The 27,474-nt window shown below is 36.6% G+C and overlaps 1 protein-coding gene across 1 annotated transcript in view; it reads right to left on the bottom strand.

Annotated features, from left to right (window-relative positions):
- The window catches only part of taf6 (TAF6 RNA polymerase II, TATA box binding protein (TBP)-associated factor), a 76,441-nt gene that overhangs the window by 42,466 nt on the left and 6,501 nt on the right, over nt 1–27,474 (bottom strand). The window contains exons 5-7 of the mRNA XM_052591396.1: nt 26,294–26,350; nt 8,701–8,820; nt 8,483–8,598 (exon numbers count right to left, since the gene is read on the bottom strand). Coding sequence (XP_052447356.1) covers nt 8,483–8,598; nt 8,701–8,820; nt 26,294–26,350 — 293 coding nt within the window. The remainder of the gene's footprint in view (nt 1–8,482; nt 8,599–8,700; nt 8,821–26,293; nt 26,351–27,474) is intronic.

Raw genomic sequence — 27,474 nt, 5'->3', positions numbered from 1 at the left:
ACTTAAGAAATAACTGACAGTTTTTTCGAGCATACGGTAATTTCCAAGGTGGATATTTTGACATATTTTGTATGTATTTGTCGGCACAAGAGCAAAAATAAGCAAATTCGATGTTCAAGTGTTACAAGCGTTAACGCAGCATGTGAACGCCGATAATGGTCCACCACTCATATATATATATGAGTGGTGGGCCATTATCGGGGTTAACGCAGCGAATCTTATTGGGCGATAAAAAAAATATCGCCGTTAATCTATTCTCAAAGTTGGGTTGAGAGCTGGGTCTACACCAAGCAAGCTACGATGACTTTCACCTTGATATTTTATATAACCAACTGGCTGAGGCCAGCCTAAAAAGATGCTCAAGACAGGCCACTGCTGCTAATCGTCAAGAAAGCTTATTTTTTTCAAGTGTTTTTAAGCATTATCGCTTGTCGATTTAAACATTAAAGCATCCAAACACAATACGTGGAAAAGCTGAACAGAGTAGCTGGTTACTCGCGCGCTGTGTTCGGTGCGCACGAGATAGAGAGCCGCATTTAACGGACAGCGTCATTGAACCGAGCTCTCTTCTGTGAAGTTCTCCTCGAAGTCCCTCCTGCATCTGAACGAACAAATACAAATCGCAGTTTGAGCAAACAAAAAGATGTGAAAGAGCCCAATTCAGTACTCGCGGTGTTCTGGTGTTCAGGGCTCACGCAGAGAAAGGCGTCTCAAAGCACTTGAACATCGAATTTGCTTATTTTTGCTCTTGTGCCGACAAATACATACAAAATAGGTCAAAGTATCCACCATGGAAATTATGCTCGAAAAAACTGTCAGTTATTTCTTAAGTGAAAGTAAACAGCTGAGGAAAAAAATGGGATGTGTATTATATTATATCGTCTCTTAAAGTGACCACGCCTAATTTAGCTACTGGCTGCTGTAATGTTAATCCAAGAAAATGAAAATGAAAATCCCTCACTGCTCTTGACTGAATTACTTTGTAGTTTTAACAGTCAAACCAAAAATTATTCAGACACCAGATATAATTTTTGATATATATATAGTAAAACTCTAATAATGTGAGAAATGTTGAAGGTGTCTGAATAAATGTAGGTTTGATTGTATATTTCATTTTTACATTGAAGACTATCCAGTGCTATTTTTCATTTAATTATTTGGTTTCTGTACCTTGACACCTACAAACTTAAAAAAAACTTAAACATTGTGTAAATAGCACAAATAAATAAAAATAAACGAACACACAAATTAAACAATTTCAAACAGGGCCCACTGGTACAAGTATATGTGTGAAACAGGCATAAGGTTGTTTGCACCTTGTGCAATGTGGAATTAGTTTACAGCTTTTTCAAGCACTTTGTGATGCATTTTGGAAACAGGAGATGAGCCCCTTTTCTAATGCACCACCTAGCCTGATAAACCCCTTCCCAAAGACTTACTGTTTGACAATTTTATTTGCTTAACACACATATTCTGAATGCCTTCGGCTGAATTCGAATGAGCCATTTTAATCTAGATTAATCTAGATTAATTTCAAGATCACAGTGAGATTAATCTAGATTAAAAAAATTAATCTATGCCCACCACTAATATATATATATAAGAATCAGAATCAGAAAGAGCTTTATTGCCAAGTATGTTTGCGCATACAAGGAATTTGTTTTAGTGACATAAGCTTCCAGTACACAGAGACACCAACACACAGACAAAAAAAAAAAAAAAAAAAAAGCAAAATAAATAAGTGTATAAACAATTGTGCTATAAATGATAATGGGATAGGATTGAAAAAGATGCAGGGATGTACTAGGATGGAGGGGTAACAAATAAATATAAGGATGTTGCAATTTTGTTTGCATAAGCATAAGTGGGGAACATTTAACTGTTCATGAGGTAGATTGCCTGGGGGAAGAAACTGTTTTTGTGCCATGCTGTTCTGGTATTTGCGGCTCTGAGATGCCGGCCAGATGGCAAAAGTTCAAAAATAAGGCATATACGATCAGAATTTGAATACTACAATAAACACACAATATTATCCGTTGATGACAATGTTATTTTATTATTGCAAAGTGAGATGAATGTAAAGCGCCTCTGTGTTGCGTGCGCAAACACACAACGGAAAAGGGAAAAGCACAGTTATGGGTAGCCTACTGTGCACACACGCTTGTTTTCATATTTAGCATTCTGAACATATCTCCACGTTTAATCCCGATTTATTAATGTGAATATATTATATATGAACTGTCTGACCAAACAATTAAAAAGTTTAATTATGCAAGAAAACCTTGTGCTTTGTTCATTGGAACAATTTAGCCTAGTAAGACTATTTATTTAAAGGGGGGGGGGGGGGGTGAAATCCTATTTTTTTAAATGAGTTTTTTACACTGTTAATGAGTTGGATTCCCATGCTAAACATGGACAAAGTTTCAAAAATTAAGTTGTACGTTTGAAGGAGTATTTTTGTAACAAAAAAAAAACTTCCGTTGTGTGTTTTGTTCCGGTTTGTCACAAGTTTCAGAAAGTTTTTTTTTTGAGTATGGCTCTGTGTGACGTTAGATGGAGCGGAATTTCCTTATATGGGTCCTAAGGGCACTTCTGCCGGAAGAGCGCGCGCTCCCGTATAGCAGAGCACTGAGAGCACAGACATTCACTGATCAGAGCGAGAGCGTCGCGAAAAGAAGTGTGTTTTTGGTTGCCAGGGCAAGACAACCCTGCACAGATTACCAAAAAAAAAAACAGCATTAAGGGACCAGTGGATGGAGTTTATTTTTACAGAGCATCAACGGAGTTGTGCAAGTGTTTTTGTTTGTTCCCTGCATTTCGAAGATGCTTGTTTTACAAACAAGGCCCAGTTTGACGCCGGATTTGCACATCGTTTATTTCTTAAGGATAATGCAGTCCCAACAAAAAAGGGTCACAATCGTGTGTTGGAACCGCATGCGGTGAGTAAAACTGCTTCAAATATGTGTTGTTAACTTAGCTATCGGCGCGTAAGCACATCAAGTAAACAACATGCGATGTTGTCATCAAACTCCACTTTCCACATGTACAGCTTAAAAAAAAAAAAAAAAAAAAAAAGACGACATAAAGTGGAACTTAGTCATTTTCCAAAACCGCTAAACAAATATATACAGTTTTAGTACATACCACATGGTGCTGCTCTTGTTAAATTTCAGCCTCTGGATCTGTGTCACAGCTTCCAAATGCTCTCAACGCAAAAGCTTACTCGTGCTCGTGATTCTTTAGCTCCGCCCACACGTCACGCCTCCAGCCGGTCGTGTTTTTCCGGGAAAAATCGGTACAGACTATCTTTCTCTTATGAATATAATAAAACTAAAGACTTTTTGGAGTTATGAAGGATGCAGTACTACTCTATAGGTACTCAAGATTAACAGGATATTGAGTAAAAACGAGCATTTCACCCCCCCCCCCCCCCCCCCCCCCTTTAATGCGATCATACACAATCTTTAATAAAGCCAAATCAGTTTTTGTCAATACGTTCGTTAAGACTTCACTTAACCGTAAACTTCACTTCACTTATTATAAATAACAAATAGAACTGTATTGTACTGACCGTTTTTTTTTTTTTTTCATAAAAAAATAAATCAAATTTCATCAAATTCCACATTATACAGTAAATTCAGCTTTTATGACTGGATTCCATGATTCAGTCCATGTTTTCTATATCGCGGAAATCATAGGGCCCTACTAATCTAGCAAATTAATTTGATATGAATTTGACTTGAGAGTAAAAGACGAGGACGTTGTTGTTTATTTACTGAGCATTGAGTCTCTCCAACTAAGTGACAATGTAGCATTAAATCACCATTCAACAGACTCTAGCCACCACAGCACTGCCGTCAATTGGATTTAGGGATATGCCGGTATCACATTTTCCTGTGGCGATTAATTGCCAATGCTTTTATCAAGGTAAACTGTATTATCACGGCACTGAAATTTAGTTTTAAAAAAGTGGTCATAATACAGTATAACAGGTTAAATAACTTTTCTTATAACAAAAATAAATGAACATTTAAATACAATAAAGCAACACTATATTATATATATATATATATATATATATATATATATATATATATATATATATATATATATATATATATATATATATATATATACACAAACACACACACACACACACACACACACACATATATATATATATATATATATATATATATATATATATACATACACATATACATATACACACATTTATGTACAGTCATGCCCACAAATATTGGCACCCTTGGCAAATATGATTAAAAAAGGCTGTGAAAATCGATCTGCATTGTTAATCCTTTTGATTTTTTTTTTTTTAATTCAGAAGAATGTATCCTTTCATTGGATAATAAGAATTTAAAACGGAGGGGAAATATCATTTTGAAATTAATGTTTTTCTCAAATACTCGTTGGACACAATTATTGGCACTCCTAGAAATTCTTATCAGTAAAATATCTCTGAAGTATATTCCCATTCATATTCATGATTATAAACATGAAATTATCCAGCCATTGCTTCCTGTTTCACAGAAATATAAAGTGGAGGGAAAAAAAAAAGCCCAAATTCCCTTAATCATCCATCAAAATGAGAAAAACCAAAGAATATATTTCTGATGTGCAGCAAAAGATATTGGGCTTCACAAATCGGTGAAGTGGCTTTAAGAAAGCAGTGAAAATTCCCATTTCCACCATCAGGGCAATAATTAAGAATTTCCAACCAACAGAAAATGTTACAAAACTGCCTGGAAGAGGACGTGTGCCTATATCGTCCTAATGTGCGGTGAGAAGGAGAGTTTGAGTGGCTAAAAACTCTCCAAGGGTCACAGCTGGAGAACTGCAGAAAATAGTTGAGTCTCTGGTTCAGAAAACCTTGAAAAAAAAAAATGTCAAACAGAACCTACATCACCACATGTTGTTTGGGAGGGATACAAGAAAAATTATCCTAGCTCATTCAAAAACAAACTAAAGCATATTCAGTTATCAGCCATGATTGGAATTTTAAATGGGACTGGCTTTTATGATCAGATGAAACCAAAAAATTAGCTTTTTAGCAGCAAACACTCAAGATGGGTTTGGTGAACACAGAGAAAAAAGTACCCCATGTGTACAATGAAATATACTGCTGTATTTTTGATGTTGTGGGCCTATATTTCTGCTGGAGGTCCTGGATATCTTGTTTAGACACATGGCATTATGGATTCTATCAAATACCAACAAATAAAAAATCAGTAAGTGACTGACTCTATTAGAAATCTTATAATGGGCTATGTTTGGATCTTCCAACCGTACAATAATCCAAACACAAACCTCAAAAACAACACAGAAATGGGTCACTGAGCTCAAAACCAAGCTTCTGCTCTAGCCCTTCCAGTCCTCTGGAAATGAGAGGAGTGAACTGAAGAGGAGAAGCACCAACATGGAGCTGGGAATCTAAAGTTTCTGGACTGATTCTGGATGAAGGAATGGTCTCTGATCTCTTGTGAGGTGTTCTCTAACCTCATCAGGCATTATAGGAGAAAATTTAGAGCTGTTAAACTGGCAGTATTGAATAAAAGGGTGCCAATAATTTTGTCCAACGAGTATTAGAGAAAAACATTTATTTCATAATGATATTTCCCCCCATTTAAAATTCTTATTATCCAATGAAATTATACATTTTTGTGAATTTTTTAAATAAAAGATCAAAAGTATTAACAACACAGATGAATTTTCGCAACCTTATTTGATCATATTTGCCAAGGGTGCCAATATTTCTGGGCATGACTGTATTTACGCAAACGCACGCACACACGCACGCACGCACGGGTGGTGTTAGTGGATAAGACAGATGCCTTTGGTGTGAGAGACCCGGGTTTGAATCCACTGTGAGACACCAATGTGTCCCTAAGCAAAACACTTAACCCGTAGTTGCTCCAGAGGCGTGCGACCTCTGACATATATAGCAATTGTGAGTCGCTTTGGATAAAAGCATCAGCTAAATGAATAAATGTAAATGTAATATATCTTGGTATTTTGTATTTGGATTAAACAAATAAAGTGAATGCTAGCATGTAGGCATATGTGAAAAAAGGATTAAAAATCACATTACATTGTAACATTGCAATCTAAAAACAAAATAAAATATTTTTTAAGGCAGATGTTAAAGTTACTAAACTAAAAATGATAAAAATCACAGACTAATTGAGCAAAAAGGCTATTTTGATTATCGCATTACACTTTACAGTTAGTGCTATCACACAAATACACTTGCTTGCAGGGCTGTCACTTTTGAGATAAATCATATTCGAATGGATATTGAATATAATGCAATATATTTCAATATATTCGAATATCTATACCCTCCCACGCGCATATAAAAACAATACGTCTAGAGTGCCCTCTACTGGATGAGATGACAAAGAATAAAATAAAAAACAAACGGCCTAATCCTAGACTCTAAAAAATGTGCTACACATGGCATTTTAAAAAACGGATATTTTATTTATAGTTCGATTACGGATATGTCACGTCACGTTAAAATGCATATTCAAATATAGAATAAAAAGTGACAGCCCTACTTGCTTGTAGGTTTAAAATTCTACATATGTCACATTTATTGTCCAACTACAAATATTTCAGTAAAATGTATACTTTAGTCAAGAGTTGTTGCGCTTCTATTTCATTGAGCTGTTTGATGTGCTTGTGCACGGTGGCGTTTGTTCTAAATGAAGTCTGTGGAGAAACACTAAAACAGAAACTCATGCACCTCTGAAAGCAAAATTTAAATATTTTCATTGTTTTTTTTAACATTTACTGATGGGGAATATACCTGTGCAATGCAAGTTATGCAATAAGGAAAACAGCACATCTCAAACACACATCTTTCAGCCTTAAACGCAGCTTTTCTGTCAGAGCTTCTAACGGGGCAAGTGCGAGCTGCTTTGAACAGAAACTATAAACTATAGTGTACCAGGAGAGGAATTAAATGCAGAAATAATTTAAATGAAAAAAAAAAACAATGATTGGTTGACCTCCATCTTTTTCTGTTGTTTGTTTTGAATACTGCGCGTGTGTAATTTAGAGTGACAAATCGTACCAGCATTCTTTTAGCCAATTGGCATTTTACCTTTTCCCAATTGTGGTTTTGTTTGTAAACAATGGATACATCTTACAGCATACAAAATGCGTACAGATTGGCAGGTCTGATGTTCAGAAGAATTTTTCATTGGCAGTTAAAGGGATAGTTCAGCCGAATAGCAAAATTATGTCATTAATAACTTACTCTCATGTTGTTCCAAACCTGTAAGACCTCCATTTATCTCTGGAACACAGTTTGTATTTTAGATTTAGTCCGAGAGCTCGCAGTCCCTCCATTGAAACTGTGTGAATGGTATACTGCCCATGTCCAGAATGGTAAGAAAAACATCATCAAAGTAGTCCATGTGATATCAGAGGGTCAGTTAGAATTTTTTGAAGTATCGAAAATACATTTTGGTCCTTCTGTGTCTGTTGTGAGAGAGATTTCAAAACAAAGCAGTTTGTGATACCCGGTTCGCGAACTAATCATTCAATGTAACCGGATATTTTTGAACTGAACTCAGTGTTCATCTTCAGATTTTTCTTCACAGCAGTTCAGTCAGTGTACTGTTTGAGTACATTAATTACTCCGGGATATTGTTTTGTTTGAACTCAAAGGGAGTGTCAGCCACATTAAAATGTTTACAGTTTAAGTAATTTGTGGATTAATGCGTACGGGTTTGGAACAACATGAGGGTAAGTTATTAATGACATAATTTTGCTATTTGGGTGAACTATCCCTTTAATGTTAACTAATGAATTAACTGATGTTAACTAAATAAGCCTATTGTAAAGTGTGAATGAACACTAACGAATCAAAACACTTTATCTAGAACACATTATAGTCCAGATTAAAAAAAAAGAAAGAAAAAAAAGAAAATAAATATCCTATTAAATCTAAAAATATGAGTATTTTCCACTCCGATGAACACCATAGAATACCCTAATCTGAATGGCTATTTAAAATTATTTAAATCTGTTTCAGAAAGTAGCAGCTGCTTTATTTATAGGGTTTCCTGGGTAAAGGCTGTATTCTCTGCAGTTTAGCGCCATCTGCTTCTATTTAGCACATCTCTCACATGTTCCCCCTATACAAGGCGGGCGTAAAAGTTGAAGCAGCGGACTCAGGTGGAGTTTGAGCTCATCGGCGCATCTGTACAACAGTGTCCTGGGTCACCAGGAGCAAACAATGGAGAGCGCTCTGCTGGACAAATTAAGCAATTACATCATTCAAAAGCATTTAATCTGCGTTATACTTTATGTAAAAAAAAAAAAAAATCATATTGGCAGCATATTTGCCGATACTGATATATCGGTGACAGACTCATATCGGCCGATAATATATTGGTCGGGCTCTAAATAGGACTCCTTTCATTTTGGACCCTGAGCACACACACACACTTACCGCTCTTTTGGCTTCACATGATCCCACACAAGCTTCTGTGATTTCCTTATAGTACAGCTGCTGCTCTACAGAGAGCTCATGGGTGCTACGTGGCTTCATCCGCATCTTCTCTTTTCCTGAAACACCACGAGAGAGAAGTGTGAGTAAGATAGGAAAACCAGTGCGTTAAAATAATTAAAACACCAGGAGGCACAATTTTAGTTGAACTAATTTCTGACCTTTTACTTCAGCAGAGCTTGCACCCTGACCCTTGGTCTGGATTGAGCCTTCCTCTTCCTGTCCAGGTTTTACAGCTTTGAGTGGCTCTGTGGAATCTGTCTTCTGCTGCTCTTTAGGCACTGTGGTGAAGGTAAAGGTTAAGGAAAGACAATTACAGATATATATATATATATATATATATATATATATATATATATATATATATATATATATATATATATATATATATATATATATATATATATACCGCGTACCGAACCGAAAGCCTCGTACCGAACGGTTCAATACGAATACGCGTATCGTTACATCCCTAATATATATATATATATATATATATATATATATATATATATATATATATATATATATATATATATATATATATATTAGGGGTGCTCCGATCACGATCGGCCGATCGTTAATGCACATCTCGTCAGTAAAGCCGGTTCTCTAATCAGCGGTTAATTCCATCAGGTGCGTGATTTCACATAGAGCAGCTGTTACTACACAGAGGCGTTGTTAATAGAGAAGATGCGCAAATCCACTTCATTTTCAGCGTTTATTGGCGCATCTTCTCAGTTAACAACGGCTCTGTGTAGTAACAGCTGCTCTATGTGAAATCACGCACCTGATGGAATTAACCGCTGATTAGAGAACCGGCTTTACTGACGAGATGTGCATTAACGATCGGCCGATCGTGATCGGAGCACCCCTAATATATATATATATATATATATATATTAGGGATGTAACGATACGCGTATTCGTATTCAACCGTTCGGTACGAGGCTTTCGGTTCGGTACGCGGTATGCATTATGTAGTACCGAACGGTTCGTTGGACTAATTAATTACATTTGGAAAATAAAAAAAGTGTGTGAAATATAATGTTATGCGTTCAACAAGGTAGTGCAATAACCCAAACGATGTAACAGGCAATGCCCCTGACACCCCCGAAGAAAAAAAAAAACAACTTTTATGTTTATGTTAGGATACTCAGTCAGACGCTCGCTCACTCAGTACGCGCTGAGACCAGAAATAGAAGATCCTCCAATAACCAACAGGTCTGGTGTTTGGGTGCACTTTGGATTCCCTGTAAACTAGAATTATGATGGCAAGAGAGCGGTGTTTAAAAAAAACAACGGTCGCATCTGCTACATGACAATAGGGTAGGCTACACCAGCGGAAATACAAAAAACCCCCCCAAAAAAAACAGCGGGAATACTTAAAACATGTCAAATCATTTACGCCGACATCACCTTAGTGTGTCAGTATCTGGGAAAAGACGAAAAAAAGGAGAAACATATACGCAACAAACTATCCCGGCAGCATTTAGACAAACATTTCCAACGGATTCAAACAGGGCAAAAGACATCACTGCGGCGATTGGTACATTTACGTTACATTTATGTTATAGCCGCGGATATGAGACCTTACTATTTACCATTTATTCTATCATCACCATTATAGTTTACAGGGAATCCAAAGTGCACCCAAACACCAGACCTGTTGGTTATTGGAGGATCTTCTATTTCTGGTCTGTTAATCGCCTTGGCCATTTTGCAACGAGCCATTTTTTTTTTAAATCATTCTTTTTGCTGTATCTAAAACGTACCGAACCATACTGAACCGAACCATGACACCAGTGTATCGTATTGAACCGAACCGTGAATTTTGTGAACCGTTACACCCCTAATATATATATATATATATATATATATATATATATATATATATATATTATTATTTGATAAAAAAGATTTCCATGTAATTTTCTTAAAATGGTATACTAGTGCACTACTGCATACATGCACAGCAGTGTTTCCCACAAATAGACTTTACTTGGGCCCAGGTATATTTGGAGAAACCAAATAATTTTTTTTTTTTTTACATTTACAATTGTTTTTTTATCCTCTAAGGCTTTTTTTAATCCACCTGAATAATGAAACCATCCACGATCAATTAAACAGTGTAAAAATCACCCCTCGCATCTGCTTGTTCTGTGAGTTTGAGAAGTGTTTCCTCCCGCTGACATTCCCATGTGCTGCAGAGATGCGGTTGATATTTCACAGACAGAAACAGGGCTCGACAGTGTGGGTGCTTTAGTCCCATTTCTGACTAAAATAGATGTGTTCGAACTGTAAAATGATGTCTCCCCATTTCATTTTTTTTTCTTTTTTTTTTTCATTTTAACATTTCAATCATACTGTCGTGTTTATGTCTCATCTTTTATTGAATTTATCAGCATTTTAATCCATCTTGTAGATGTAGGTATAACCAGTACTGGTAAAATGCATTAAAATGTATGTATAGATTATATTTAAAATAGGCCTGGGCGAAAAATCAATTGAATTAATTAATTCGAATTTTTTGTTACAGGCGATTAAAAAAATAAGTAAATCGAGTTTTTGTGTAATGGCACATTTTCACTCACATAGCACATGCATTTAGATTAAAACCAAATCGTAAAAAAAAAAAAAAAAAAAAAGACAATTTATAAGGGCATTCACTATAAACATCATTTACTATTCAACCTTAGGCATACATGACTTTCTGGTGAAGCCTGTGTGTAATGCGCTAGGCAGTACGTTACTACTGTCCCTCTCATTCTGCAGCAGTACAAACACAGTTGGGCGTGTTTTGCTTGCTTTAGTGTTTCTGCATTATATAAGTGACTTTGGAATATAAAAATCACAGTACGTTTCAGATAAAAAAAAACATGATGTGACATGACAAAGAAAGTAACAAAAAAAACGTGTAAAATGTTTTAATGGGCATAATTAAGTGTGAAAACAACCGAAGAATATACAGTTTAACCAAAAATTACTCAGAAACCAGATATACATTTTTATATATATTTTTTTTTACTAGCCTTATACAACACAACACCTTATACAACACCCCCTCTCCGGCTGTAAGACTGCTCTGACCCAGGGCCGGTATGCGGAAGCTAGCAGAGGTCATTGAAGCATGCAGACTCAAAGTGAACAAAGCCAAGATGTCAACATAATACCAGTCTATTCAATTAGTCAGGCAAGGGGGAGCAGCACTAAGCAGCTTTGTAAGGGAGAGGTCCCTCTTGTCACCAGGAGATGAGTGGGACCTGAGAGCCAATTGAAGTTCCCACAGCAGATTGTCATAACATCTCTTCGACCTGACATTGTAATCTGGTCCACCTTCACCTTCAAGACTGACATCATGGCTGAGCTAACTGTGCCATGGGAAGATGGGATAAAGGCAGCATTTGAGAGGAAAATGTAGAAGAATGCAGAGCATGTATCCGCAAGCATTCAAGCTGGGTGGAGAGCATATACCCTTCCAGTGGAGGTTGGTTGCAGAGGCTTCATCGGGAACCTCCATGCAGCATTTCCTTAAAGGTCCCATGACATGAAATTTTCACTTTCTGAGGTTTTATAACATTAATATGAGTTCCCCTAGCCTGTATATGTTCCCCAAGTTTCTAGAAATTTTAATCGGTGTAAATCGAGATTTTGCTATCTTTCTCTGCCTTTGAGAAAATGGAAGCTCAACCGAGCTGATCTTGAATCTTCTCCTTGTGATGTTTTAAGGAGAAATGTTTTAGGATATGGATTTGACAGCTCCACCACAAACAGTGAGTAACAGTGTTCATTAATGCCTGATCTGTGATCAGTGATTTCTGATGTAGCTAATTATTCAAGTTCACACAGAATTTCTTTCTAAATCGTTTAATACTGTTTATACATCAGTGAATCAAGCCAGTGACTAAACGATCAACTTCACGTTGTTCATGCTTAGTAGCATGAAACAAATCTGTTAATTAAATTGTGATTTAACTACAGAGAGCGATTAAAGAACGCTCCCTTTACGAGATGCATTCACATGATAAACAGACTCTGTTTACTCAATGCTCATGAAGTGAAGTCAAGTGACATTCAGCCAAGTATGGTAACCCATACTCAGAATTTGTGCTCTGCATTTAACCCATCCGAAATGCACACACACAGAGCAGTGAACACACACACACACTGTGAGCACACACCCGGAGCAGTGGGCAGCCATTTATGCTGTAGCGCCCGGGGAGCAGTTGGGGGTTCGATGCCTTGCTCAAGGGCTCCTAAGTCGTGGTATTGAAGGTGGAGAGAGAACTGTACATGCACTCCCCCCACCCACAATTCCGTCCGGCCCGAGACTAGAACCCACAACCCTTCGATTGGGAGTCCAAACCTCTAACCATTAGACCACGACTTCCCCCATCCCTCATCACTGCAGCCTTTCATGTGATTTGAAAAGATCGAAAAATAATTATATAATCAACACTTCCATGATTCGATAATCTTGACAGCTGTAATAGTAAATATATATACGCAATATACGCAACTGGAATCCGTTAACACGGGTGCGTTAAAAAATTTGCATCGCATACGCACTGCAGACAGAGTATGTGTGAAACAGGCGTAAGGTTGTTTGCACCTTGTGCAATGTGGAATTAGTTTACAGCTTTTACAAGCACTTTGTGATGCATTTTGGAAACAGGAGATGAGCCCCTTTACTAATGCACCACCTAGCTTGATAAACCCTTTCTCAAAGACTTACTGTTTGTCAATTTTATTTGTGTAACACACATATTCTGAATGCCTTCGGCAGAATTCGAATGAGCCATTTTATATACAGCAGTGCAGCGATCGTTTACGTACCAAGTAGCGAACTGCAAATGCATCCTGTGTGAAAGCACATCGAGTCCGTGCTGCACCACATACGTAACGCACACGGGCTGCATACGGAGTATGTGTGAAACAGGCGTGAGCAGGGCCAAATAATTAAATGTAAAATATCACTGGATAGTCTTCAATGTAAAAATTAAATATACAAATCAAACCTACATTTATTCAGACACCTTCAACATTTCTCACATTATTACAATTATAAAAATTATATCTGGTGTCTGAATAATTTTTTGTTTGACTGTTAAAACTACAAAATAATTCAGTCAAGAGCAGTGAGTGATTTTAATTTTAATTTTCTTGGATTAACATTACAGCAGCCAGTAGCTAAATTAGGTGCAGTCACTTTAAGAGACGATGAACGCATCCAATATAATAAACATCCCATTTTTTTCCCTCAACTGTTTACTTTCACTTGAAGCTGCAGTCGGTAACTTTTGACACTCTAGCGGTTAATAAACAGAACTGCTTGCATCTTGCGGAAGAAGATCGCAGCTGGAACTATACTGTACTGTATATATATATATATATATATATATATATATATATATTAGTGCTGTCAAAATTAGCGCGTTAACGCATTCGATTAATTTGAAATATTTAACGCGTTAAAAAAAAATAACGCAATTAACGCTGTTGCAGTTTTTTTTATTTCCAGTTGTGGCCTATGTGTGTTCAACGTGTAAAGAAATATGGATAAGACCAAGGAAGGACTTTTAGACGGAAAGTTTCAGTATAAAACTCTGCCGGATTACTCTTCAGTCTGCCACAAGAAACATTACTCATCATTTAGTCTGCCACAAGAAACAGCAACATTAAAATCATGAACTCAAATGTCATTGTTTAAAAAAAAAAAAACAATGACTGTAACAGTGCGTAAATCAGACCTTTCTGTAACGCTAAAGTTAATAAGCTTAAACAAAAAATAACGAAATAATTGTGAAGCGGAGTATTTTTTGTACACAGTGCCGCGAACTGTCAATCACTCCTGTACCCGTGCATCATTGTCCTCCTCGCAGCTGCAGCAACTTGCGCTCTCTTTCTTCATCAAGCTTTAAAACAAAAAGGGGACAAAAAGATCATATTGTCTTTGTGCATAGGCTATAGATTAATTAGATACATGAATATCTAAATTTGTGCCTTGCCGTCTACGGTATTTTTTTAGAACTTAGAAAAAAGATGCTGCAGCCAATGAACAGCCAGCGGGGGCTGCAGGACGACTCAACCTCCGCAGACAGTTTTTAATGTTTATCAGACAATAAATATTCAAGATTTTGCTTTAGTATAACTCACAACGAGTTTCACACACCTTCTCCGGCCACGTTGAGTTGTTGACACTTAACAGTGGGAAAAGCGACACATGCGCTATTCACTTGTATAACTTAAGGGTGAATGGGTAATGTAGTTTCTGCTCTGGGTGGGATGAATTAGGAAGCTTGCATTGTGAAGGGCGCTCTGAAAATCGGCAGTGCAGGTAAAAGATTAAAACCTCTATTAAAACAGATGTCCAAATGAGCGTACCGGTACGCTACAAGCACGTTCTGGGCGCACGGAGAGGTGGCGGTACGCTCAAGAGCTATATTTGGAAGTGGCGGTACTGAGTACAGGTGCGTACTGGCCCACTTAAAGCACTGGCAATGACTATACTTTGGAATTTTTTTGCAGTCCACTTAGAATTCAACATGGAAATTTTTGTTTTTTATTGGCATTGATTGTTTTGAAATTCAAATGGTACTTACATGCCTGTGTTTTTATTTCTGTAATAAATATGGCTTTCAAGCCAACAGTTAATTTGGAGGATATTGATGGTTTATTGCAGGTATGTTGTTTACATGAGAAAATCTGTGTTACAAGTTAAACAAAAATTCCAATAAACAATCATATTTTGAATTTAAATAGTTTCTTTGTCTTGAGTTTACATTAATTATTTACATTTTACATTTACATTTCCAAAAAGTTTCAGTCTTTTAATTGCAATTAATCACGATTAATCGCGATTAATTTTAAAAAATTGTGCGATTAATTAGTTAACTTTTTTTAATCGATTGACAGCACTAATATATATATATTGTGTATATATATATATATATATATATATATATATATATATATATATATGTATATATATATGTATATATATATGTATATATATATATATATATATATATATATATATATATATATATATATATATTAGTGGTGGGCCATTATCGGCGTTAACGTGCTGCGTTAACGTGCTGCGTTAACGTGCTGCGTTAACGTGAGACTCTTAAAGGGCGATAAAAAAAAATATGGACGTTAATCTATTCTCAAATTTGGGTTGGGAGCTGGGTCTATACTAAGCAAGCTATGATGACTTTCACCTTGATATTTTATATAACCGGCTGGCTAAGGCCAGCCTAAAAACATGCTCAGGACAGTTGACGGGCCACTGCTGCGCATCGTCACGAAAGCTTATCTTTTTCACGTGTTTTTAAGCCTTACCGCTTGTCGATTTAAACATTAAAGGTGCCATATGCAAAAATGTAGGTTAAAATATCCATAACATGACCTACACGCATCAAAAGAATGAGAAGAAATAAGGGCGATGATGTCATTAAAAAAATTTCAAGTTATAGTGCTGCAGAGATATCAACCTTAATTAGCATTAGCATTACTAGCCCCGGCCCGACAGGTGTCGTAATACCAGTTTCGGCCATGGGAGGCGGTATGTGGGCAACATAACCACCAGCCAACCTGCAATACACGAATAACTTGCACGGCTTGTGGGCATGCCTGAACCTGATGTCAATCATGTGGAAAGTACAGCCCAGTACTTAATTTCAGTTCAGGGAAGAGAGAGAAAGGATGGCTCAAGCCCTTGGCAAGACACCACCCGCTACAGGGAAACAACCGCGCTCGGAATCACAAATCAAATCCGATAAGAAAAGGAGCCGAACCAGAGTAAACATCGGCACTGCTTTTAATCGCTGGAGACAACTGATGGACCTGAAAGAAATGAGGTTGGACTCCAAACTTGCAACCTTTCTTTTGGATTGGTAAGTTAGATGCTGTTAGTATTTCGCTAGAAGTTTGTTTTATATGTTTGTGTATTTGTTTTCGGGAAGTTATAACATAGAAATGTATCGAAGGCTGTTCGATAAACGTGCTAATGTTAGAGATGGCTAACCGTAGCTGCGTTTGATAATTAGCTAGCTATAACTTAACGTTACCCATTTTATTATATCATAACTAACCTGCTCTATCTAGTCTGTTGGTCTCCATGTTCTCTTTGCTTCGTGGTTTTTCTGTACGTGAAAAAATTGATGTGTGGCGTGAAAGCGTGTGAAAAGTCAATTGCGTGTGTCTCACGGTGAATACTTGAGAGTTGGCACATTAGTTCCCAAGCAGAATAAAGGACAGGTTGATTTTTGTTGTTTAGCGTTTGTATTAATCTATGATGTGTCCCTGTTTGCGTACAGGGACATAAAAAATAAATTAAAAGTGATACGTGGACCAAGGTGTCTGAGATTGTTCATTTTAAGTAAAGGATCCTAATATTTCGTCCACAACAATATTTAATGAGGTTAACTTATAACTCCTGGTTAGTCTGCACGAGATCAACAAGCTTGTTTGCTTTGCGGACGCTTTACTGTGTGAACGCACAGTTAGGCTTCGGCTATGGCTGTAGTGTTGTTGTGAAAGTAGGGGCGGAGCATAGAGATTATGCCGTTTCTCGTTTGTTACTCTAGAGTAGACCAATTCACTTTATTGAGGCATACTGCCCCCATCTGGTATGGAATGTGGAGTATGACTTGATTTTTTTTTGCCAAACATTACAGATGGCACCTTTAAAGCATCCAAAAACAAGACGCGGAAAAAAGCTGAACCGATTAGCTGGTTACTCGCGAGCTGTGTATCACGGACTGCGACGCTGAACCGAGCTCTCTTCTGCAAAGTTCTCTACAAAGTCCCTCCTGCAACTGAATGAACAAATACAAATGGCAGTTTGAACAAACAAAAAGTTTGTTAAAAAGATGTTAAAAAGCCCAATTCAGTAGGGGTGTAACGGTTCACAAAATTCACGGTTCGGTTCGATACGATACACTGATGTCACGGTTCGGTTCGATACGTTTTAGATACAGCAAAATGTAAAAACATCTCAACTTTTCAGAATGCCGCAAGCGCACCGCGGGTCATGTGACAAGAACCAACCAATCAGCTTCATCCTTTCCCGTAACAAGGTTGAGAGCTCAGCCAAGATGAAGGAACAGCTGATCATAGTTGTATATGGATTGCAATTTTGAAATAAATTTAGTAGCAGAGCTACTGCAAGCGATTTTTAGAGCTGCAAATCCATTTATCCTTCGCTGAAATTTCCGCGTCTCATGGAGAGAGCACGTCATTGTTGCTTAGCAAAGACAGACGCCTCATGAGCGCTTCTGCCCGAGCGCTTTGGAAAGGAGGAGAAAGACGTGCTTAGCGTTTTCCACGCGTTTTTAGGAGCGATATGTGAACGGCCCCTAAGGCGCTCGCTCACTCAGCACGCGCTGAAGGCTCGTTGCAAAATGTCTAATGCATTTAACAGACCAGAAATATAAGATCCTAAAATAACCAACAGGTCTGGTGTTTGGGTTGGATTCCCTGTAAGCTATAGTGTCTAAATGCTGCAGGGATAGTTTGTTGCGTGCATGTTTCTCCTTTTTTTCGTCTTTTCCCAGATAGTACTGACGCATATATCTCAGATATTCCCGCTGGGGTTTTTTTTTTTTTTTTTTTTGTATTCCCGCTGGTGTACCCTGTCATGTTGCAGATGCGACATACCATTGTTTTTTTATCCACCACTCTCTTGCCATCACCATTATAGCTTAAAGGGAATCCAAAGTGCACCCAAACACCAGACCTGTTGGTTATTGGGGGATCTTCTCATTTCTAGTCTGTTAAACGCATTGGCTATTTTGCAACGAGCCTTCAGCGCGTACTGAGTGAGCGAGCGCCTGCTGAGTAGCCTAACATAAACATATAAGATGGTGTTTTTTTCTTCTTCGGGAGTGTCAGGGGCGTTGCCTGTTACGTTGTTTGGGTTATTGGGCTACCTTGTCGAACGCATATCATTATATTTCTATCTCTCTCTTTTTTTTTTTTTTTTTCCAAATATAATTAATTACTCCAACGAACCGTTCGGTATACATAATGCGTACCGCGTACCGAACGGTTCAATACGAATACGCGTATCGTTACACCCCTACAATTCAGTACTCGCTGTGTTCTGGTGTTCAGGGCTCATGCAGAGAAAGGATTCTCGAAACGCTTGAACACCAAATCTGCTTCATTTTGCTCTTGTGCCGACAAATACATACAAAATATGTCAAAATATCCACCTCGGAAATTAAGCTTGAAAAAACTGTCAGTTATTTAAAGTAAACAGTGAAAGTAAACAGTTGAGGGAAAAAATGGGATGTGATGGACAAGAAGAGATTTTTTCCAAACGATGAATATAGCCAAGTAAAAGTCTTGAGAATGTTGTACTTCAATGTTTTGTTGGACAGAGTAACAAAGCAGATAAGAGAGAATGCAATATACTTTTCTTCAGTACTTTGGATACTTGTCATTGGAGAAACGTCATTATGGTTCAATGAATGCAACACTCAGTTAGTCAAAGCACTGTGTGTGCTCGACCCTGGAAGCAGTGACTTTCTGAACAGTACAACAGTTAAACCACTTTTGGACTTAACCAAAACAGTTTTTTGTTTCTGTCGTTCATCAGTTTTTACGGATGAAACTGCTTGTTCGAACAGGGATAAAAGGGGCCCCTCTTGATCTACTGCAACCAGGGCTCTGAACCGGTTCAAGGAACGAAAACGTAAACAGGAAACAAACAAAATTTTGACACTGACATTTGAAATCAAATTTTATAGTTCCGAACAGAATCGAAAATTTTAAATGGCCATTAACCGGTTAATAATGTTATTTTATCTTTCCATTTAATATTTGAAATTTGCTGTCAACCAATCAGAATTCCAGTAGTAAGGCACATGCAAATGTGACGCTGAAGCCAATGAGTGAAATGTCCTCTCAGCTGTGAACTCGTATGTAAGTCGCAATGGCAATGCACCGCCCTTAAGAGTTTATCTGAGGATAGTGTGAGATGAATTCAAAAGATCACACGCACCTGCAGCGCTTCTGTGAATAGAGAAAACAGGAAAACTAACCCCTATAGGCTTACATAAAGAGGAATATAGGCATATACACTAAATATATTTCACTTAAATCATATCGACAGATTAACGAAATGAAAGAAACAACAAAACAGCAGAGAGTAGTAGTAGTCTTTATTTTGCAAAAGCTTTACAGTTTTAATTATTTTGCAAAAGCTTGACAGCTTTGATTAATGTCTTGCTTCTGTATAACCAACCAGCTTTAGTATGACCACCGTGCCGACACACCATAATTTTGCTATACTGAAGCCTGTTCATTATCAAAACAAAATAATAATAGAAACAAATAACTAGTTACACTGCTCCGTTCAGCGTAACCGCGCCTCACTGTGCTGATAAAGCCGATGTGAAGGATGATGTTTTATGTCGATGAAAGTACAAACACTATATAATTAATCATATTTTAGCATCCAGATACATCAGGAACATGGAAACATTTGGATTTGTGCTGAATGAGAGAGGTAGGCATCAGCTTAAACGTAAATGAATTTGTTTTTTGGATTAACGTTTTTATAGCCTTTAGAGGATTTGTTTTGGAGAGAAACTACTAACTGTTTTCATAGTGTTTGTTAACATTTTGCTTTAGACTACAGGCATTTTAGCCTTCACTATTTCGGAAAGTAATAGGGTTTATAAAATGCGATGTGAGCCGCAACTTAAGGTGTTTTTTTTTTTTTTTGTTTTTTTTCCTCACCCTCAAAACGCAATGTTAGGCTATACACTTTTATTTATTTTTATTTATTTATTTATTTATTTTTACAATGCAGCAAACATTTAAAAAAATAATTTGATGTCTTAAAGTGTTGATACATTCTTTTTTTCTTTTTTTTGTAGCCTAAATTTGGCCAAAATCTAGAAAAGATGATGCTTTGGCTTTGACTAACCGCAGCGGGTTATTGACTAACATTAGATCTCTATTTTTTCCTTTTCTTTCTGAGTAAAGAAAATGCTGTACTTATATTATATCACTATTATTGTAGGGAGTGAAATGTAAGGTCAAAATTAATGTTCTAACTTTAAATAAGATCTAAAAGGTATTATCGCAAGAACAGAGACCTGCGATTAGAATCGTGGGCAAGAATAGTCTGCGCACAGTTGTAAGAGGTAGAGAGTGTAATCAGAGACTTTGGTGTAATCAGATGTGGCTAATTCCTGATGTTCACCTTACCGACCTTGCATTTATCAGTGCACATTTGGTCGTTAGAGTCTAGATGTCACCTGCATGAGCTGACCGGCACTTGCCCCAAGACCAAACAAATCGCAATCTTATCTTCTTCCGGCTCCCCTCTACCGGCACTGGCTGATAGGAACAACGACTACCCTGGAAGAGCACTGCAGCGAGACGCTCTTGCATTACATCCCCCACTCCACAGACACCTGTTGATTGTTGACTCTGTCTGGGACATGATCAAGGCTTGTCTTCATGGCAACTTGCTGTGTCGCTATCATAATCTGCGGACTGAGGCACCTAGATTTAAATGCCAGTGTGGCGGCTCTCCAGGCCTACAAATACACAAACTCTTACATACATACATACACACACACACACACACAAATATATACAGATATGCATTCACCCCACCCCCATCCCCTGCCTTCGCCACTTTGTACCGCCAGTCTGACAAGCGGGTCTGTGACCAGCACAGAGAATGGCTGCAGGACCGGACGGCTGCATGCTTGTGCTGGGTTACCTCCACCCCCCACTCCCCTCTCCTGTTGCAGAGTTGTGCATTTATGCTGTATTGATTATGCGCTTTTGTTGCTCAGGTGTTTTTCCGGTTCTCACACTGTACTCCCGAAGGAGCATAGTCTGGGGGTTATTTTTTATTTCATGTTATGTTGTATTCTTCTTGACTTCCCTGTCTTCCTGTCCTGTAGCTACATTTCACTGCTTGTTGTATGTCATATAAGTTGTAAGTGACAAATAAAATGAAATCTGAATCAAGACGTTCATGACGTTCACTCATGGGCGATTCACAATGTACCATATAGCTGTTTACCTGGCTGTTTCAAATAGTGTGCTTCCGCATAGCCAGGCAACAGAATCGCAACATAACAGCACGGGTTTGTAATCATGCCACGCCATACCAGGCTCAAGTGGAAATACAACTGTAACCTTACCCGACTGACCTTGGAATAGGGCTGGGTATTGTTCAAAATCTTTTGATCCGGTGCCAATTTCGATACCTCAGTTTCGATACCAGTTCCTTACGATACTTTTTTCGATACCATATGTTTCAAAATCCACAAAATACATTAAACACAAAACTTTTATTTTTCACCTTAATTAACCCTCTGGAGTCTAAGGGTATTTTTGGGGCCTTGAGAAGTTTTGTCATGCCCTGACATTTGTGCTTTTTTCAGTTTCTTATAAATATCTAAATGGGTAAAGTCTAATATCACTGTAATCAGCACAAACTGGGCTATAATAATATGTGAAACCCATGCATGTACATGATTGTATTTTTGAGAAAAAAAATGTTATGCATGGTTAGTGAAAAACTAAAAATGTTAAATCACTTGAATAAGGCAATAAAACACATACATAAAATTGGTTGCCGGAAAAGTTGAGAACTGGAGCTTGTAGCCTAGAATTTTTCTTTCTGAATGATGTGAAAATCATCTTGTTTACTCACTCACAGAAAACAATATATTGATTTAAATTTTCTAAAACACTTTTTGTTGGTAAAAGTCATATGCGAGTAGGCGTCAACTATCATGAATATCATTGTGATTTACACCTGAGAAGACAAAGGCCCGCATAATGAGCTGCATAATGAGCCTCTCATTCAACTGTGCCACTGTGAGGGAGGACTTACAAGAAAGAGAACAAAATAAAAGTATATAATTTTATGTTTGTAGTTTATTAAGAATATATTTAATTATCCCACAACATAATTTAATATCCACTTGGGGGAGCAGTTAAACAGTTTATTAGGAACAATCAAAGCTGACTTTCAAATTTTTTGGCATCCTTTCTCTAGTCACACAATCCTTCAGAAATCCTTTTAACAATCTTATTTTCTACCAAATAAACCCCATTTATTATCATCATCATTATTATTATTATTATTATTATTAATGTTGAAAAGAGCTGATAATATTTTTCAGTTTTTTTTAGGGGGAATAAATCGAAAGAACTGCATTGTTTTTACATTTGTTAGAGTTATCTCTATTTGTCACATATATATTATTTACATCAAGCTTTTGAATGGTATAGTATTGTATATTGTTATTGAAACTTCATAATGTTTCACTTGATTATACATTTAGTCAGGAATTATAGTTTGGAAAAAGTATTTGGAAAAAGTCTAACTAGTAAAATGTTTACACGTTATGTGAAAACTAGTACAAATAAATAAAAAGAGACTTACTCATGTTTATGATCTCTGCTGAATAAAGTGCTTCATTCTTTTTTCTGAGGAAATCCATTTCTCAAATCCTCAACCACATCACATCTTTTTGGGGTGAATTATGTCTTAGTCCTCTCATCGCGAAGCAAACAGTAAAATAAAATAAAAACTTGAAGAATAGTCTGGCTGCTTTTTCTTCTGTGTGGGCGTATTCAAGCCGCGCGCTTCAGTTTGAATCTGAATAGCGCGTTAAGCGCGGGGGCGTGGTCACATTAGATATAATGAGCGGAGATATGAAAAACAGACATTGCGTTGTTTTCATATGGATTACTTTATCTCAGAATATTTGTTTTCGGCAGCACTTGTTTAGTTTAAAAGTAGACATTCCAGGCTTTCTATAGATATCTCTCTCATGTCTCTTCGTTAAGTATTCACGGAGTTACAGTTCATTTTAATGAAATGTTTGTACATGACGATCAGCGGAGACAAAGACTGTAGACAGCGCACCTTGTTTGTTATCTTTATTTTATAAGTGCACAAAGGTTTTTTGTTATTATGTCTGTATCCAAAAAAAACTAAACCCTTTACAGATTCGATTGATGTATTGCTCTTATCTGTACGATTAAAACTGAGAGTGTAATTGAAGTTCTTTTCGGGGTTATCAGGTGAAAATGACTCAAAACGCATATATGCGTTAATCGACTCGAAAGGGTTAAAACAAATTCTGGTAACACTTCACACTCAGGATAACATTATTAATACAACTGGTTTTGCTTTTTGGATAGGTGTGCGCCATTCAGGGTCCAGACTGGGACCAAAAAGTTGCCCTGGACTTTCTGGGCTGGTGCAGGGCTCGCAAAATCATTAGCCCCACGTCCCGAAGCTATTGTGTTTTCCAGTCCGATAGGCTATCGTGAATAGTGATGTAAAATTCCTAACTTGATTCGCGTTGTTCACTCGCTTGAAGGGAAACGGATCGTAGCTGATCGATTGCATTTGTTTCGAAATATTGCTGATTCAAGCGTTTTAAACAATTTGTGAGCAATCGGAGTTTGCGCTCACTCATTCAAAGCATGCCCTGCGAGCAGCATTTCAGACAATGCGCGTACAGAGAATTAATTCATCTTTTGCATATCGTAACTTCTGAATGAACACATACACACACAATTATATCAAAATAATTGTCTTTGCAAGTATTCTCGTTAAAGGGGGCGTTTCAAAATACGTGGTATGTGAACGGCCCATTAAAAGACAGCGCGCCACGAGACAACAGTCACAAACCACCGAGCTACCACGAATCAGCTCCAGATCTCTGGAAACCATGCTAAACCATAGCAGAACCCTGACTACATTTTATGGTTTGTGATGCTGAAGAACATTTCATGACATTTCAGACATCTGTAAATTTGTGGCTACTGTGGTTTAATTATAAACGCTATCATAAACTCATATTTACCATGGTAAAATAATTTTCTTTGCCTCTTTTATTTTTTTATACTGTAAAAACTTCAACCACATTGGTTGAAATATTATATTAGAAGTTGTACTTATATTTTTTTTGTAAAGTTATCCAAAGGATTTATTAGCTAATTTAAAAAAAGAACATTAGATTAATTATTTATTGTAATAAAAATAATCGTTAGACTAGTCGACTAATCGAAAAAATAATCGTTAGATTAGTCGACAGAAAAAATAATCGTTAGTTCCAGCTCTAAGTGTGGCACCAGGTGTCTTCAATATTGAACCTTTTCACAATGTTCAAATTTTCTGAGATACTGAATTTGGGATTTTTCTTAGTTGTCAGTAATAAACATCAAAATTAAAAGAAATAAACATTTGAAATATATCAGTCTGGGTGTAATGAATAAATATAATATACAAGTTTCACTTTTTGAATGGAATTAGTGAAATAAATAAACTTTTAGATTATATTCTAATTATATGACCAGCACCTGTATATATAATACATACATGCAAGCCAAATGCAGCGTTCTATTTAAAATTAATTTATGTATTCCTGCCTTACCAAACTGCAATGAAGCAACAGGTCTGACTGGGGTGTCACTCTTCCTCACGTATGGCACGCGTGCACACAAATGCTCACTCACTCACTCACACAACTTATAATTTTTTTTATTTTTATAAAACAATTATAAATAAGAAATAAGGTATACCTCATCTAGGTACATTTTGTTTTCAGATTACAGCTGAAAAAGTCTGATTCTTATTTATAATTGATTTTTTTTTTTTTAATGTATAAATTGTGTACTCGTTTGGCTTGATATTTTATATACATTTATTTTTGTTCTCAGGTCTGTAATTTGCAGAAGGTGCAATCCTTCTTTTGTAATGTTGTATTAAGAAGACAAAACTAAGGCCAAATGGCCTTTACTATTTAAGTTTGTATTCATAGTTTTACATGTTATACATGTTTTACAGTAAGTTGACTTACTTAAAGTTGACTTAAAATGAACTTTTATTTTGACTGGTTACCATGAATATCTTTAAATTGACACTGGTTTTACTCAAATGAAATGGTAAAATGCTTGTGAACGCACTCAGAACAGTTCTGGTGATGTTGTTTATGTATTTATGTCCTCATTGAGATGGCAGATGCTTTAAATTACTGCAAGCGTCACGCGTTTCAGTCTATGTAGTAAACAAACCTGCACATCTCTGCCATTCATTAATTCACACAGAGAAGCGCAGAACATGCAGGATTCATATTTCAACCAATTTTTGCGGCTTAACATTTACAGATAGTGGTCCATATGGAGATTTGATTAATTTATGCTAACTTTGAGAACTACCGTGACTGTTCATGTTAAAATGTAAGTTTAATTTTCATGTCTGGATTTTGAAATTCCATCAGCGTTTTCTGCTTCAAGGAAATCATAGCGCTGTATGCATCAAGAACCAGTTTGACCGGTACTCGGTAAAGGACCTTGTACCATGACATTTAAATTTTTTAGTACCGACTTGGTACCAAAGTACCGGGTCTTTTGACAACAGTAATATATTTGCTTAATAACATGCTATACATTTGCTACTACAGTTTCATGCAGTCTTTTAATGAAACCGTTTTAAATTCAGTAATCTTTTGAGGCTGTTTATTTGTCACCCATGGTTATCAATTTAATATGGATACCAAGATATTAGATTTTGGTATCATACTGAAGGGTTAATTGAGCCAACCCTAATATAAACTGAAAAAAATAGTATAATTTGAAATATCTTTAATACTTGAAATCATTCATTATCAAATTAAAATTGTACAAACATATTCCCTGACTCTATAACATGTAATGCAAATGAGCAAAAGATCCAGTAAACTCTCTTACCTGGAGGTGGGTTTTCTGGTATTGCAGGCTGGACACCATCAATACTTAACCAGTGAGCTGAAAGACAAAGAGACGATAGGCTATTTTCCTTCCTGTTCATGAGGTAAATCTAATGTTGTTCACAGACGATATATAAGGCATGCAAATAGCACTTCTCACACAAAACTCATCGAAGACTCAACTCAGAATTGATTCAGTCTAATGTTAGCATGTAGCTAACAATGTCACACTTATTATAAACAGTTGTAATAAACAAACACAGGGCTCCAAACAAAAAAAATCTAAGGAGCCATTGGCTCCTATAAGAAAAAAACTTAGGTGCCAAATTATTTTTTAGGTGCCACAGAATAAGCAAGTTTTAATTGTTTTATTTAAATTATTTATTTGACATTTTAACTTTTTAATCATACTGACGTGTTTATGTCTCATCTATTCTTGACTTTATCAGCATTTTAATCCATCTTGTAGATGACCTGGGAATGAAGGTTCACTTAAAGTGGGAGCTAAATGTCTTTTCCAACTTGAAATATACAGTCATGCGTTGTTTATTACACAAAATCTGTACCAATATCATGGACCATGAGCATCACTTGGCCCCTGAGTATAGGTTGGGGTCCTCCTCAATGCATCCTGTAAATGTTGTCATACTCTCTTAAAAATAAAGGTACTTCATGATTACATAGAAGAACCTTTTTATCCTGTCTAAATGGTTTAATAAAGAACTTTTAACATTTGAAGACAATAACAGATTATGAAAAGGTCAGAAATAGATTGTTCTTCAAAGAGCCTTTGACTTAATGGTTCTTTGTGGAACCAAAATTGTTCTGTGAAGAACCTTTTAAGCTCCTTTATTTTTAAGAGTGCATGTCTTTCACACTTTCAGTCTGTTTTTCTTAATTAGTAGAATTTAATTTTATAGGAGAAGTTGAATCATGTAGACAACAGGAAAGTAAAAAGTAAAAATATTAAAATTCACTAGCTCATAAATATAGCAAAATGCTCCTTTATATTTATTTTTCTAGCTGACTGATGAGCTTATGGACACCGAAAGGTTACTGAGGTTAATATTACGTTGCAATGTTTACAAGCTTTACACGTTTTCCACAGTTTGAAAGTGTTGTACTGTAGAATCTCTTATAAAATAGCCTACCTTTTGATGTTAATTCATGTTCATTATGTAC

The sequence above is a fragment of the Carassius gibelio genome, chromosome A5 (assembly GCF_023724105.1).
Source record: "Carassius gibelio isolate Cgi1373 ecotype wild population from Czech Republic chromosome A5, carGib1.2-hapl.c, whole genome shotgun sequence".
NCBI lineage: Eukaryota > Metazoa > Chordata > Actinopteri > Cypriniformes > Cyprinidae > Carassius > Carassius gibelio.
This window is presented reverse-complemented; position numbering and strand designations above follow the sequence as displayed.